This window comes from Strongylocentrotus purpuratus, unplaced genomic scaffold (genome assembly GCF_000002235.5).
Source record: "Strongylocentrotus purpuratus isolate Spur 01 unplaced genomic scaffold, Spur_5.0 spur5_scaffold_6, whole genome shotgun sequence".
Classification (NCBI taxonomy): Eukaryota; Metazoa; Echinodermata; class Echinoidea; order Camarodonta; family Strongylocentrotidae; genus Strongylocentrotus; species Strongylocentrotus purpuratus.
This window is the reverse complement of record NW_022145612.1, coordinates 32,478,798-32,495,391: the sequence shown is the minus strand read 5'-3', so window position 1 is coordinate 32,495,391 and position 16,594 is coordinate 32,478,798. Positions and strand designations below refer to the sequence as shown.

Sequence of the window (16,594 nt, the reverse complement as noted above, 5' to 3'; positions counted from 1 at the left end):
TACATGCAAAGTTCATATTTTGCATGAAGTAGAAACATCTCTATATCCAATGTCAGTTACTATGTTAACTTTATGTGGTCAATAATTCTCTTTATATCTTGAAGTTGATGCCAACAAGTTATTATTAGCTAGTATCTGAAGCCAACACTTTCTCAACAAAGTCACTACCTGTGTGAAATAAAATAATGCATGTATGTATGTACATAAATGTATATAGACAGATCAGTTAATCAAAGATTGGTTCTCTGTCTTATGTCAATATGAAATCAAACCATCTTGCAATGCTTTATCAAAACAGGTTCTTCTTCCTGTCCAATGATGAGCTGCTGGAGATTCTATCAGAGACTAAAGATCCTCTCAGGGTACAACCTCACCTCAAGAAATGCTTTGAAGGCATCGCTCAGCTTACCTTCACTCCGGAGAAAGAGATCATCGCTATGGAATCAGCTGAGAATGAGAGCGTAGAGCTTTGTTCTCGTATCATACCAGCCGATGCACATGGTCTAGTGGAGATGTGGCTCATACAGGTTAGATTCATGTTACAGATCTTTTATTTAAATGTATCCAATCTATTAATTCATGACAAATAAACCATTGTTATCAGCTGAAAATGAGAGTGTAGAGCTTTGTTCTCATATCATAACGGCCAATGTTCATGGTCTGGGAGAGATGTGGGTCATACAGGCCAAAATCTGTTTTTGTCCAAGCTGATTCCAGCTATTTCATTCTGTTTTTTTGTCCAAGCTTCTATTCTGTCAAAATCTAGTTTTTGTTCATCGGATAGCTGCGAAGAGTAGAGTTAATGTTTCATCAGGAGTCGTATGAAAAAGTTGATAGCTACAGAATAGTTTTGACCAGGTGTGTCCAAAGTTCTCACTTGAAATAGTATACTCATAATTAACGTAATATTGTAGATTATGGACTGTATAATATCTTTGGCGTCTCCAGTATTTATCAAAAACATGAAAAATGGTCTTTCTATTCATTCATCTGTGCCGGGAAATATTTTATTAGCCCAATATAAACAACCTTAATGATTTATACATTGTAAATATTGGTATATGGGTTTTATTTTTTTTTGTACAATATTTATTCTGAAGCCCTGATTTTGATGTGTTCTATAGGTGGAGGACCTGATGAAGAAGAGTTTGAGGGATGTCAATGCCAAGGCAGTGGTAGCCTATCCTAAGACTCCTAGGAAGTCTTGGGTCCTGAACTGGCCTGGTCAGATCGTCATCTCGGCTAGCTCCATCTACTGGACAGCTGAAGTCACCAAGGTATGTGGGCCAGGGCAGGGGGACGTTTCACAAACTTGTCATCAGTGACAAATGACAATTTGTGTTATAGCTACTGAAATCCTTGCTTCTGATTGGTTATCAGCAGATTTGTCACTGATTTTTGTTACTTGTCATTGAAAAAAGGCTTTGTGAAATGCCCCCCAGAATAATGATAATAATGATAATCTGGATTTATATAGTGCTTAATACAAAATACCATCTCTAAGAGCTTAACAGATATTACTACCCTCATCGTATCGTTCACACAATGTGCACCACTCCCTGGGGAGTATTCCTACCATATGGTTACCGTGAGGGCATATGGCAATTACTAACACAGAAGCTTTCGTCATCCTACCCATTCCCTATTCTCTCCTAGGTATGGATTGGCAAATGTAGATTAATGCCATGCCAAAGGGCATTAGTGGCATGTCTGAGATCAAACCTACACCTGTACATAGATCCATAAAAAGTAAAGTTTCTGAATTTGTCAAAATTTAGGGATTATGATCTTCACTATTAAAAACAGATGGGAGTGTAAATTTACACATGTATTATATAATGATCCATTCTAATAGTATATGCTTTAACCAAATTTGAAGACATTTTTTGTTGCAGTGAATGGTTCTAAGGTACTTATGGCTAAACGTGTTAATGACAAAATTTTGTACAAGACATACAGCAAGTCGATAAACAATTTGGAAAATGAATTATGTATAACATGTTTTACAGGCTATTTTGGAGAAGGATGGTCTAAAGAAATACCTGGCAACGTGCAATCGTCAGATTGAAGAGATCGTTGAGCTTGTGAGAGGGAAGCTGACCAAGATGGCACGTATCACTCTGGGCGCACTTACTGTTGTTGATGTTCATGGTGAGTAGAGTACTTCACCTAAAGTAGGATTCATTATAAAACAGAATCTGATTTGAATGTCCAAATCCCATTGTGCATGTGACTTTGTACCTGCATTGACTTTGGTTATTTTGGAGCTGACACCTCTCTCTCTCTCTCTCTCTCTCTCTCTCTCTATACCTCTCTATCTCTATCTCTCTCTATCTCTCTCTCTCTCATTCTATCTTTATCATCTTCTATCTCCATCTCTCTCTCTTCCCCTCTCTCACCAACTCTAGTCTACTACCCTTAGTCATCAATATACTCTACGTTTACCACATCATTCTCATATGATAAAAACAAGACTTCTATTTTAAGTTATTTTCACTTAATTAATCATTCTGAAGTGTTGATTATCTCATATATATTATCTCATTGAACTGTGTATCATATCTGTACAACTGTATGTTTTATGTCTGTATGTGATGCCCTGCTTTGGCAAATACATTGTCCTGGGCCATGTGAGTGTGATACAAGAATATATTGCTCAGGCTATGACAATATTGAATGAGTCGGAGACGAGTCTAATATTGCCATAGCGAGAGCAATATATTCTTGTATCACACGAAAACAAAGCCATATAATATGATTATTATCATCTATATCAGGCTGACTAGCAAAATAAGATAATATGAATTACCTCGGTAAATATTTGTGTGTGTGTGTGTGATATCAATATGGATAGTTGAAGTTCCCGGATGACTGAGCAATACAAAAACAATATTGGTCAGTCATCCAGGTACTTCACTAAAGATATTGAGTACACCGATTTATTGAACTACTTGGAAGCCTTATATAGATAATAATGTGATATATCTCCCACTAAAGGGAAATGGGTATACAGATGTGGATGAGGGAGACTGAAACTTTTGAGTAATGCCATAACCCCCTTCCTTGTTTGTCTAGCTCGTGATGTGGTGTCCAATCTCTACAATGAGAAGATAGAAGATGTTCTCAACTTCCAATGGATTAGTCAGTTAAGGTATTACTTTGAGGAGGGTAACGTGATGGTGAGGATGATCACCACGACCGTTCCCTATGGTTACGAGTATCTAGGAAACACAGGAAGGCTGGTTATTACTCCACTCACTGATAGGTGCTACAGGTAAGAATATCCTAGCTCTATCATTCTGCAACTTTTGATAAAGATGTATCGGATTAAAAGGAAGCTTAAACTACTTTATTCAAAGTCAGTAATAATAATAATCTGGGTTTATACATGTGCACTAAATACAAATTACCATCTCTAAGCGCATTATAGATACTATAACCCCAATCATCAGATTCATTCATGCACAATGTGCACCCTCTCCACTCCCTGAGGAGTAATCTGGTTACACCCAAGGCATATCGTATGCAACTCTGCTTCATTTGTAAATGAATACATTCATACATTCATTCTTTTATTAGATAATGCTTTGTTTCAGGTGCTTTTCCCAATCAGAATCTGCTTGCATTGGTTGATCTGGTTTTTAATCACTTAACCTGTTTAGTATGGTATGAGTTTAAACAGTCTGGAAGTTGATTGCAACTCATTGTGCCTATATTTGAAGTAGACAAGTTTTGTAGTAAGATACAGTTCTTTTTCCTTATGTAGTACTAAGATGTCAGGTCAAATGGATCAGGGGATAATGCCTTTCCATCATAAAGATTTCCTATTATAATAACAAATCATTTATATAGTACTGTTACACATATAAAACAGTTTAACAGCGCTTTACAGACTTCAAACAAATTAACTTACAAGGTGCAAAAGTTTACGATAATCATTGAATAGGAGAGTTTTGAGAGTCTTCTTTGCAGGAGACGGGTGAACAGATCGTGGCATGTCATTCCACAGTCGTGGTGCAGAGGCCTGAAAAGTATTATCACCAGTGACAGGATGAAAATCAATCGTAATTGCATAGGGGCCATATCAAAGAGTTGTTATTATTATCTCTTGTTTTAGAACATTGATGGGAGCCTTACTGCTCAACCTTGGTGGAGCCCCTGAAGGACCGGCAGGTACCGGTAAGACAGAGACCTGCAAAGATCTGGCTAAAGCTGTAGCTAAACAAGTAAGTTTATGGAAAATAGAAACAAAGGTTCCCCTAAATGAAATGAAAACAAAATAACTCTAACATAACCAACATAGTATTCTTCAGAAGTGTTTGAGCAAAGTAAACAGTATAGAGGTAATATATATATATATATATATATATATATAAGGTATCATAACCCTCTTATGATAATGATTAAGAAGTTTCACTATTCTTGATATTTTACTTCAACCAATATGATTTTTGTCTTGAAAAGTGCATTTATGTTTCATCATTCAAGATTCTTTTATAACAAGTAGGAGACTAAAGAAGAGATATACTTTTATTTTCATCTTGCTAACAGCTAATATTCTTTTTGATTTCACAGTGTGTAGTGTTCAACTGTTCTGACGGTTTGGATTACAAGGCCATGGGAAAGTTCTTCAAGGGTTTAGCCCAGTCAGGAGCGTGGGCTTGCTTTGATGAATTCAACAGAATAGAGCTAGAGGTAAGATATACAGTACATGTACGTACCTTCATCAATAAAATATACATCTGTGTAAACAAAAATACCTTTTATACGTAAATATTATCAATATTATTATTCCATTGGAAGAATTTAAATCTTGCATACCCTAAATGAATTTCTCTCACACAAGACACTAGAAATTGTGTATTATTTTATTGTTTGTCCCAGAAAACACAATAATGTGTCCTGCACAACACATATGCTTAGGATAGATTATTGTCCGGGGGGTACATTCTCCAATGTTTTACTGTAAAAGCATTGATAAAATAAACTTTTTATTGTATTATTGTAATGATTTGTATTGTGTACTTTCTGTTTAAAGATGTTTACTGAGACATGAGCTAACCATCTATTTCTTTGGATGATATGATACTTTTATGCTCTACTGAACTTCAAGGTTTGGCTCTTTTGGAAGCATTCCCCCAAAGCAATATACGTAGGCCTATCCCAAATGAAGGTTACATGGTTACCTTTCATTTCTACTAGTGTAACAAAATTTATATTCTATATTCTTGTACTAGGTGCTGTCCGTGGTAGCCCAGCAGATCCAGAGCATTCAGAGAGCTGTAGCAGAGCAGCAAACAACCTTTGTATTTGAAGGCACAGAGATCTCTTTGGATCCATCGTGTACTATGTTTATCACCATGAATCCTGGCTATGCAGGCCGAGCTGAACTACCTGATAACCTCAAAGTAAGCAATAATAATAATAATAATAATAATAATAATAATAAACACGTTGCTTATAAAGCGCTTACCACCCAAGTTTCTAAGCGCTATAACAAACAAAATACAATGATAAACGATAAAATATAGTAAAGTAGCTATTTAGTGTGTCAAAGGTAGATTTATGTCTTGCCAGAGGACATTAGTACCACAGCGGGATTTGAACCCCGTATTTTGTGATTCACAGTCCGGAGACTTATCCACTAGACCACAACACCTCTAAGGGTGCGTTTAATCGACACTTTTTCACCCTAGAATCACGGTTTCTAAAGACGTTTAGTTTAAAACGCAATGCGTTCAAGCGATTTTTTCGTCGGTCGTAAAAATAAACGTCTTTGAAAACACAAACATGAAACGCTGAAAAAGATGCGTTTTGAATCATGATTCTGCAGAATCACGGTCGCTAAAATTCGATTGAACGGACGGAGTTTTCAATCATGATTGTATGACGGAGCCTGTTCCGGTTTGGGCAAAAACCGCGCGCCTGCTTTTCATGCAATTTGCGTTTACTATACCATGCTCTTTATCGTGGCCTGTTCCGTTATGTTATACCTTGTTTTCCTTCTATCTTTTTCTCTTTCTGTCTTTCCTTATGTTATTCTTTGTTTCTTCCTTCTATTCTTATGTTATTCTTTGTTTTTTTCTTCTATCACCTTCTCTTATGTTATTCTTTATTTTTATATTTCTATCACTTTTCTTTTGTTATTCTTTGTTTCTTCCTTCTATTTTTATGTTAATCTTTGTTCTTTTCCTTCTCTCAGCCTTTCTTATGTAATTCTTTGTTTTTATAATTCTATCACTTTCTCGTTTGTTATTCTTTGTTTCTTCTTTCTATTCTTATGTTAATCTTTGGTTTTCCCTTCACTCACTTCTCTTATGTTATTCTTTGTTTTTATCATTCTATCACTTTCTATTTCTGTCTTTCCTTATGTTGTTCTTTGTTTCTTCCTTGTATCACATTCTCTTTTTGTCTTTCATTATGTTATTCTTTGTTTCTTCCTTTTATTCTTATGTTATTCTTTGTTTTTTCCTTCTATCACCTTCTCTTATGTTATTCTTTGTTGTTATAATTCTGTCACTTTCTCTTATGTTATTCCTTGTTTCAATCATTCTATCACTTTCTCTTTCTGTCTTTCATTATGTTATTCTTTGTTTCTTCCTTTTATTCTTATGTTATTCTTTGTTTTTTCCTTCTATCACCTTCTCTTATGTTATTCTTTGTTGTTATAATTCTGTCACTTTCTCTTATGTTATTCTTTGTTTCAATCATTCTATCAATTTCTCTTTCTGTCTTTCATTATGTTATTCTTTGTTTCTTCCTTTTATTCTTATGTTATTCTTTGTTTTTTCCTTCTATCACCTTCTCTTATGTAATTCTTTGTTTTAAGCATTCTATCACTTTCTCTTTCTGCCTTTCCTTATGTCATTCTTGTTTCTTCCTTATATCACATTCTCTTATGTTATTCTTTGTTTTAATAACTCTATCACTTTCTCTTTCTGTCTTTCCTTATGTTATTTTTTGTTTCTTCCTTCCATCACCTTCTCATTCTTTGTTTTATTATTGCGATCTATGCTCAAAACAGCAGTCGACAGTCGGCCGTAAACAATTCCAAAAAGCGCGCGCCGAAGTTGACCTTTACTTCCTGGGTCAAACTGAAAGTGTGATCCGCAGTGGCTGGGCTCGAAATGAGCTAGAATCAGCGTTGATAAAAAATCGCTTGAACGCTAACCGCAGTGACCTTGTTGTTTTTAATGGCGTTTTGATTTGTGATTCATGTTTGTGATTCTAGCTTCGAAAATTCGATTGAACGCACCCTAAGTTACTTGATGAACAAGATTAGATTCCATGTGAGGCCGATGTAACATGACTCGACCTCTTTTGATATTTTTCCATAAACCAAATATATTTTGCATTGTAATTATTTTGAAAATGATCAGGAACAGAATAACATTAAGAATTCTGATTTTATTTTTTAAAATTTTATGATTCTGGTAAGGATAGAGTCATACAATTACTGGAAGGACTAAGGATGCATGATTTGAATCTTTCTTTTACTCATTTAGTTTTGCTATTTTAAGGACGTATAAATAATTGAAATGGAGTTGGTTTTGAGATTGTTCCTGCTTGTACAAAAACCAACATTAAAATTTCAAATGATTAATATTATTATTGTCATAATTTAACTTTAACACTTTCCACAACTCTTCTTTAGGTTCTATTCCGCACCGTAGCCATGATGGTACCTGACTATGCGTTGATTGCTGAGATCAGTCTCTACTCCATGGGGTTCGTGGATGCTAGGTCTCTCTCTACAAAGATTGTGGCTACCTACAAACTCTGCTCAGAACAGGTACAATATGAACCATTTTAAAAAACCTTATATGTTAACTTATGTTGATTAATTCTTTGTAGATCACTAAGTATCTTCAGTAGATATTCAATGGACACTGGTCTGTTCAAAAATTAATATAAAGATTTGATGTCATTCTGGAGTGGTGCATTGACATTTGTTCCTGTGACGATTGCCCCATGCTTTATTCTGTCAAAGACATAGGGTAAGCATTTCAATTAGGTTTTAGGGTTCGTTTTAGGGTACGTTTTAGGTTAGAGTAAAGTGTTTTAGAGTAAAGTGTTTGGTCAAGGGTGGTAACAAAGAATTTGATAATGTAGGTTATAGACCATGAATTATTTGTTACTAGAGAAAGTTTCATTTCATTGAAATTTAAAGCAATTCAATCAAAGTTTTATGTAAACATGCAAATACAAATGATAGGAGATAAAAACCAAATTTCAGAAGATGTCACAAATGAAACAATAGTAAAACATTGAGTATAAGAACCACTAAATTACACATTCTATTCTACACATGCCTTCCACAATTTATTTATTGTTTTATACACAGCTATCATCCCAGCATCACTATGACTATGGTATGAGAGCAGTGAAGTCTGTCCTGACTGCAGCAGGTAACCTCAAGCTCAAGTTTCCTGACACGGCTGAAGATATTCTCGTTCTGAGATCAATCAAAGATGTCAACCTACCAAAGGTAATGTATGGTGGATTTTGTAAACATGTATATAGGATTTATTTATTTATTTATTTATCTATTTATTTGTTTTTATTTAAAAAGGGTAGCCCTGTCAGTAATCAAAATACTGTTTCCAGGGGGCCCTGTAAACAAATCCAACATATATGAAGATACAAACTACTTGAACAATATAAACAATATACACATCATCGAAAATCTCAATACATAGCAACATATAACAGAAATAAGTAATTGAGGATTAGCTGTATGTGTTGGCACCGAAAAAGAAAGCCCTGATGTGAGTAGAGAAAACGTTGTCAAATCCATGATCTAGATATGTTTGTTGTGATCATAATCATGTGTCCATTATGGGTGATGATTGATTAAATTGATGGTTGATTATTGTTTTACCTAACTGCTAAGAAAGCATGTATATGCTTGCATGTAAGCAATCAGGCTCTATAAGTCCTCACCAAGGGACTTGGTAATGGGTATTAATGCCTTAATTACCAAATGGCACAATCACATTGACTTGGTTTTGAACCCGGGACCTCATGGTTACAAGACCACTGCTCTACCACTGAGCTATCATTCCTACAAATTCTAACTATTATTACGTTGCAATGTACAGAAGTAGACTGATATAGTATTTCTAACCCTCTTCCTCTATTGCTACCAGTTTCTGTCTCACGACATCCCGCTGTTTGAAGGCATCATCTCGGATCTCTTCCCTGGCGTCGAGCTTCCTCGGCCAGACTATGGTGTCCTTGAAGAGGCTCTCAAGACAAACATTGCCAAACGAAAACTACAAGCGGTGCCGTGGTTCATTGAGAAAATCATCCAGGTATGTAGCATTGGACAGAGTGACACAATATCAGGTGCACAACCTCTTGTTATTTGACACTTCACTGTCCAGGGAGCTTTCTTTTATGTTAAAACAGTAAACTTCAGGTTGGGTTTCTCTCCCTTCTTAAGTAATGTTAAATATATGACAGCTTTTTTGTTTGTTTGTTAGTTTATTTTACCTGACTGCTCAAGAAAGCATGTGTTTGCTTGTAAGTAAGCAACCAGGGGACCAACGGCTTTAAGTCCTCTACGAGGGACTGTGTTTTATCTTTAATCAAATGTTTGTCCTCTCCGAAGGGCTTTGTGTTTTATCCTTAATCATATGCCTCTTTCAACTTTTTCCTCTCTACGTCAGATTTATGAGATGATTCTGGTACGTCATGGTCTGATGATAGTAGGTGATACCATCGGAGGTAAGACCAGTGCCTTCAAGGTTCTCTCAGATGCTCTTGGTGATCTGGAGAAAGCCAAACTCATGGATGAACACAGGGTAAGATATATCATGGTTCTATGGATGAATTATATGGATGTACGTGTCAGGGGTTCAAGTGCCTGTTTTCAAAGCAAATGTTTTTTATAAGAAAGTTACACTAATTTCATTAATGTAATCATCTAGCAAGGCGTTATAATGCAGACTCAGTCTTGTATGAATGTAGGTTATTAACTCTTTACCAGTTACAATCAAATAAAGGAACAAATCATAGACTGCCACAGCCAACTTTTTGTCACTCGTCAAGTGTATGTGTATCTTATACCTTAAACAATATGGCAATGTACAGTTTTAATCCATAATGTAGTGAAGAGTTAGGTAAGATGAGAGCTATGACAATACATAGAACTTCAAAATAAAATAAAATAATTATATTTCTTCTGTCACAAACATAGTTTGAATCATTCAAGGTCTGACTTTTCAGCTTCATCACACAAACTATCTATAGATATTATATACAAAGTACAGTGGTTACACGTTACTTCCCTTTGTTTAAATGACAGGTTGAGTATCGTATCATCAACCCCAAGGCCATCACGATGGGTCAGCTGTACGGCCGATTTGACCCTGTCTCACATGAATGGTCTGATGGTGTATTGGCTAATACATTCAGAGAACATGCTTCTAGTACATCGGACAGTAGGAAATGGTGTATATTTGATGGACCTGTAGATGCTGTCTGGATCGAGAACATGAACACCGTACTCGATGATAACAAAAAGGTAGTGTATATTTTGTGTATTTAGGAGCCTTCCCAAATTCTGAAGTTTTTTTAAAGAAATGAAGTATAACACATATCCTGCTTTAATAGAGAAGGTCTATGGAATTGTTAATCTTCCCTTTTTTTCTTCTCAAAGAAGTCTTTTCATCGACTTTATTATTCAAGTTATTTTCTTCTCTTGAAATGATCATGGTTTTGTTAAGGTAAGCTTAAACAATATGATTGTCAAATGTGACAAATAAAATTTATGACAGTATGTGTAGAAATATATTGAAAATTTTTATTTCTAAAATTTTGAATTTTTGATTAAATTTAGGATGAAGTTATGAACTCTCTTTCTGTCATATAATTTGGGCGTATGCGATCCGACACACCTTAAATTGTGTTTTTCTCTTATTTCCAGCTATGTTTGATGAGTGGTGAGATCATTCAGATGAGCAATAAACAGAACATGATCTTTGAACCAAAGGATCTAGAACAAGCTTCCCCGGCTACTGTCAGCAGGTAATTAACACTCCATGCTAATCTCTCACACAAGATCAGTAACTGTCAACATATTCACTTAATTCTATCAAAGCTTAAACTTGTATTATGTAGTAGTTTTATATTTCTTGTCTTTAATGTACTTTTGTTAATATAAATGGATGACATTCTCAATGGTAATAGTCACATTTGTATGGTGCTTGATACTATGTTCTAAATGCTTTACATTGTAATTATTATTACCCCGGTCTTTGGATTCAATTGCTAATCTGCATGTGATAGTACACACGTTCCATTCCCTGGGGAATATTCTGGTACACACATGCCAATCTAACCACACTAATGTTTGCATCATTCTGGGTACCCATCAACACCTAAGTGGAGAGTGGCAAATGAAGATTAATGTCTTCCCAATGGACATTAATCCTGTGGCATGACTTGAATCATGAATCTTGTGATCCACAGTCTATTGACCTATCATATAGACCACAACACCTCTACTTGAAAATTATTTGAAGAATGAAGCACATAGTTTTGTTCCTCGTGCCTAGTATACAGCTGCCTTAGTCAAACTTCAATGGATAATTAATAGACCATATTTCTTATATAGTCTCATTTAAATCTGTATGAAAGTGCTCCCTTGCACCACACCATACTCATCCTGTCTCTAAGCCGTTGAATACTGAATTCTCGCTTTTCCATGGGTATAGTACAGGGACAACTCAGTTCCAGTAGGCAATGGGTTAACATCCCAGAGTGTCATTTGTTTTTTTGTAACGTTTAATATTCTTTGATTTGATTTAGATGTGGAATGATCTACATGGAACCTTCTCAGCTAGGTTGGCAGCCATTGGTAGCATCATGGATGGAACATGAAGTACCAGACTTCATTACTAAACAACAGAAAGAAACCATGCAGGTTAGTCATGTCATCATTGTTATAATACCAGGAGGTTTCTTTTTGTAAAGTCTTTAAACTCATGTAGTGATGAATTTATCTCTGTCATTAATTGGCACCTATGCCTAAGTCACATTTGCTCTACAAATAGAATACGGCTGCCGTAGGCCCCCCAAATCGAAAGATACCTGTGGTGGCCGCAGAGGATCTGCAGTGGCCTCAGGGTCACCCTAGGGCGTATCCCTATCTTTTACAGGCCGTAGGGGTCGCCGCGGGATGACAGCGTCGAGTTATAACCTTTTTCATTTCTAGGTTCGCAGTAGCAATATTAGACACGCCATAGCTATGTCGTAGAGCAGTTCCACAGCAACCAATGTGGGGCATACGGTGGCCTTGCGTTTGGCGTGCGGCTGCCCTAGGGTCTTATGAATTACAATTGTCTTTTGCGGACCAAAAAAAATTGCAGCGACTGCAGAAATTTCACGGGTGCCCTACGGTGGCCTTGTGGCTACCTTGCTTCTGCCTTGGTATTTGTCAAAAACCTACGGCCTCCACAGGGATGCCCTAAGGCGATCGTGCATTACGCTTCAAAGGTACAACAGCCGCAGGTTTTCTGTCTTTACAAATTCAAAATATGCCATGCAGCTAACCCTAACATATGTGACTGCTAGCGTATGTGACCGTGAGAATGCTGATGCGGCCCTATAATTGCTAATGGTGGTAGATATTTTAGACCCCACAGCCGCGGTGGCAAATGTGACTTAGGCATTATTGATCATAAATAGTTTCCTCTCCCACACTATAAGCCAGTCCAAATCAACAACATTAGATTAACTGAAAGAGTCTAAATGAAATATAGTTATTTGTTCTACATCTGTTATATTATATATTATATATTTTGTTCTACATATAAAAGAGTTGACTCTTTTCTAAAGCAGGTCGTGTTTGTATATACATCAAACGCTATTTATACCATAAAAGCTCATTTTGCTTATACATGTATTTCCAAAGAGGCCTTTATAAACTTGAATGCTCCTTCTTACATCAATACCATTCTGATTGAGAGCTACATTCAGACTATGGACAAGTACTTATGTAATAAATGTATGATATGTTTATAATCTCACTCAGTAGCTTCTGTTATCATTTGTCTTCCATATTTAGCCAAAATTTTCCTACAGTGTAGTTGATTGCACAAAACAAAACAAGTTCTTTAAAAGCTGTCTCTGTATCTAACCACTCAAGCAAAAATTTAAATGAAGTAGGTGCATGTATCTTCTCCATTCTTTATAAATGAATGTATGCTCACATAGTCCCTGCATTCTATTATGAATGTAACTAACATTGATCGCAATATCTTTAGCAAGCACTTTGGCTAAGCACTGGACATTGTAGAGAATATTGTGAATGTATCACATAAGATATACCACGCCTATGTCAGTTACATTTAGATCAGCAGTTATACAGATCCGGGCCCCATCTAATAAACAGTTACGATTGATCGCAACTCATTTGCTTTTGACATCAATCGCAACTATGTACCTAAGAGATAGAAGACTGCAAACTTGTGATTGATTGCAGAACTTGCGATCAATTCCGATCAATCGCAACTTTTTATAAGACGAGGCCCTGTCGTACAATGATTGCATTTCCCTCCCCATAAGATGATGTGATGTGATTTTATTGGTGACGGTTATATTCTATCTCTCTTGCACTCAGATGTTGTTTGAATGGTTGCTACCACCGTGTTTACTCCATGCTAGTCGTACCTGTCGTCAGCTTGTACCCATGTCCCCTATGCACATGACTATGTCTATGCTCAGGCTCTACAAATGCCTCCTCACAGATGTTGGGTAAGATCACAAACACAATCACAGTTACACACACACACACCCACACACACATACACGCAAGTCTACAAGTCTTCAATTTGCCTTTTAATGACACTTTTTTTTGCAGTTTTGGTGATTAACCACTATTTGTTTGTGACTTAATTGAGTGAACCCAAATTTTGTTTGTGTTTGTCTTTTTCCTCAACGATGTGGAATAAAATTGTTACAAATTGTGTAAGTTTATCAATTAAGTGTAATGGAAAAAAAAAATGGAAAATTGGCCATGTAGGCCTACATCTTTTTTTTTGTTCCCTTTGATACCAAAATTGAAAGAAGGAATTATTATTATGTAATAAGATATTAATATCTCTGATATAACAAACGCTTTGCTTTTTGCTCTGCAGGTTAAAAGAAAAGGAAAATATAATTCTAACATTTTTAATGCGTAGCTTTGCCAATTAAAATTATTTTGTATGTGAACTTATTAAATATTGGGTTCAAATGCAAATCATAATTTCATAGTCAGTTACAAACATCTGCATATTCTTTATGTGATATCTGCTTATGTGGGATTTAAAAGAATAGACCAAATATCCATTTTAATTTATATGATATGATTACATTCATGTTTGCTATTTAACTCATATTTTGTGTATATTCACTAAATTCACATTTATGGCTTTAAATTTTTTCTTCAACAAAACATGCATGGATATGTAAGATTGCAAATTTAAATCCTGTTTGTACAAGTAAAGTTACACACACCATATTTTTTTAGAGAAAATACATTATGTTTGACTCATAAACAATAATGACAAATTAAAGGTTTTGCTTTTAAATAAGAGATGAGGTACAGTTGATGCATTAACATTGGGAAAATCTACCTTTTATAAACATTGCCAAGACTAATATTTTGTTTTACATCAGTTTATAAATGAAATGGAATAATGTAATTTTGTTGTTTGCAATTAAACACAAGCATATTCACTATCACCTTCACACCCGAAATCCAACGGTTATTAATATGACACCTTGACCATTAACTGTTCCACAATATTTGTTTAATTTCACCATTTTGTCATGATTTTTGTTTTTTTGTTTGTTTTAAAATTGTATTTTTTAATGGTTGCTGTGGTGCTGGTTGCATAACAATTGACCTTTGGCCTTAACCCCCATATTGATGGTGACCCCTTGCTGCTAACACAGGGCTATCAAGAGGAGGTATGATATTTAAACAATACATGTGCTAAAGTAAACTAGTCTTCTTTTTTTTTCTTCAAAGGATGATTAGTAGACCTAGTCAGGCGTAAGCCAATAGATTAATATGTATTTCTAGTAATTGATACAATTTGACACATTTGTTCTTCCTAGAAAATGATAAATACATTTTCAAAAAAATAAATTGAAATTGCAAGTCAGTATCTCTACTAACGTCAACATATTGTACAGTTTTTTGTAAGGCTGCATCAAAATGAATATAGACATGCAATCCTAAGTAATTGGAAACAGGTTGAATAGAATAAATATCTATATGTTTCATTCGTTGTATGCACTGAATATATAAACGTTCTTAAGTATAAACTTCTTGCAATTAAAATGAAATGGGTGGACTAAATACAAATATGCAGTCCCATTTCTTAGTCTTCACTGAATATATGGAAGTTCATTCATTAAACTCATATGTAGTCACTGCAGCTGAACTATTTGTTCATATGTTAATATAAACTCGATCACTGACTTTAGGGAGGAGACTGAAAGTGACATTGAGGATCTAGATGAGGAAGATGATCCTGATGCCTCGCTCTCTGATCAGAAGATCCTTGATGAACGTTCTAACATGATGATGTGCTACTTCTTCTTCTCACTCGTCTGGTCTGTCGGGGTCTCTGTCGATGGAGCATTCAGAGAAAAGTAAGTGTGGGTCATGTGAGGTCAAATATAGAGAAGCTGTCTATTTCCTAATTTCAGTATAAATATATATACTGTAAAAGTAGAAATATTTGGAGTACATTAATTTTTCACGAATTTCGCGCTAAGATCGGCAAGCGCAAGTTTTAGAGCTCGCGAAATAATATGCATGACTTCTTATGCGTGTTTTGAACGGGCTGAATTGTGTGCAACAGGAATTTAAGAACCAGGGAATATGTTTTGGGTCGCTCAGCATGAAAAAATACCAGCTTATGTGCTCCTTCTTCCTCTCATTCATCTGATCTGCTAGTGTCTCAGTTGATGGAGCATTCAGAAAAAAGCATGTGAGGTCAAATAAAGAGAAGCTGTCTATTTCCTATGTTGTAGTATATCAGGCCTGATAATTGCCTGATTATTTTTTTTTCTTTCCCAATTTTGTTACTCAAAAGAGGGAAATGTCTTTTTTCCCTGTATCCTTTTTTTTTTTTTTTTTTACTCAAGGGGGGGGGGGGGGGGGGGGTGATTGAGGAAAAACAAAACTTTTTTTTTTAGTGCTCAGTATCACCCCTGGTATATACGTGTACAGTCAGGTATTGAAAACTTTGTTAAGTGCTCCTTCTTCCTCTCATTTATCTGGTGTACTAGACTCTCAGTTGATAGAGCATTGACAGAATAATTAGTGGGGTCAATTGAAGATGATCTTTTCATGATATGACATGAGATATGACCCTCTCATGTTTCTTTGCTCATAGTTTCAGTGAGTTCTTCAAGCAGCTCTGTGACATACCACAGGGAAGCTCCCTCGTCCTAACGAACTCAAGTTTGCTCGTAACCTCTTGAATCCTAAAAGACGTTCATCAGAGATGATCTAAGATGTTTAAATGAACCCATAGAAAGATTTCTGAACATATGGTACTCTTATGTTTCTTTGCCCTTAGTTTCAGTG

At 35.6% G+C, this 16,594-nt stretch overlaps 1 protein-coding gene across 1 annotated transcript in view; it reads left to right on the top strand.

The window, feature by feature from the left end:
- The window catches only part of LOC105447200 (dynein heavy chain 3, axonemal-like), an 87,235-nt gene that overhangs the window by 10,984 nt on the left and 59,657 nt on the right, over nucleotides 1–16,594 (top strand). The window contains exons 14-30 of the mRNA XM_031000301.1: nucleotides 299–527; nucleotides 1,125–1,277; nucleotides 2,010–2,151; nucleotides 3,076–3,274; nucleotides 4,118–4,226; nucleotides 4,576–4,695; nucleotides 5,238–5,408; nucleotides 7,655–7,792; nucleotides 8,345–8,488; nucleotides 9,150–9,314; nucleotides 9,672–9,806; nucleotides 10,310–10,528; nucleotides 10,931–11,031; nucleotides 11,815–11,929; nucleotides 13,628–13,761; nucleotides 14,947–14,961; nucleotides 15,484–15,651. Coding sequence (XP_030856161.1) covers nucleotides 299–527; nucleotides 1,125–1,277; nucleotides 2,010–2,151; nucleotides 3,076–3,274; nucleotides 4,118–4,226; nucleotides 4,576–4,695; nucleotides 5,238–5,408; nucleotides 7,655–7,792; nucleotides 8,345–8,488; nucleotides 9,150–9,314; nucleotides 9,672–9,806; nucleotides 10,310–10,528; nucleotides 10,931–11,031; nucleotides 11,815–11,929; nucleotides 13,628–13,761; nucleotides 14,947–14,961; nucleotides 15,484–15,651 — 2,457 coding nt within the window. The remainder of the gene's footprint in view (nucleotides 1–298; nucleotides 528–1,124; nucleotides 1,278–2,009; nucleotides 2,152–3,075; nucleotides 3,275–4,117; nucleotides 4,227–4,575; nucleotides 4,696–5,237; nucleotides 5,409–7,654; nucleotides 7,793–8,344; nucleotides 8,489–9,149; nucleotides 9,315–9,671; nucleotides 9,807–10,309; nucleotides 10,529–10,930; nucleotides 11,032–11,814; nucleotides 11,930–13,627; nucleotides 13,762–14,946; nucleotides 14,962–15,483; nucleotides 15,652–16,594) is intronic.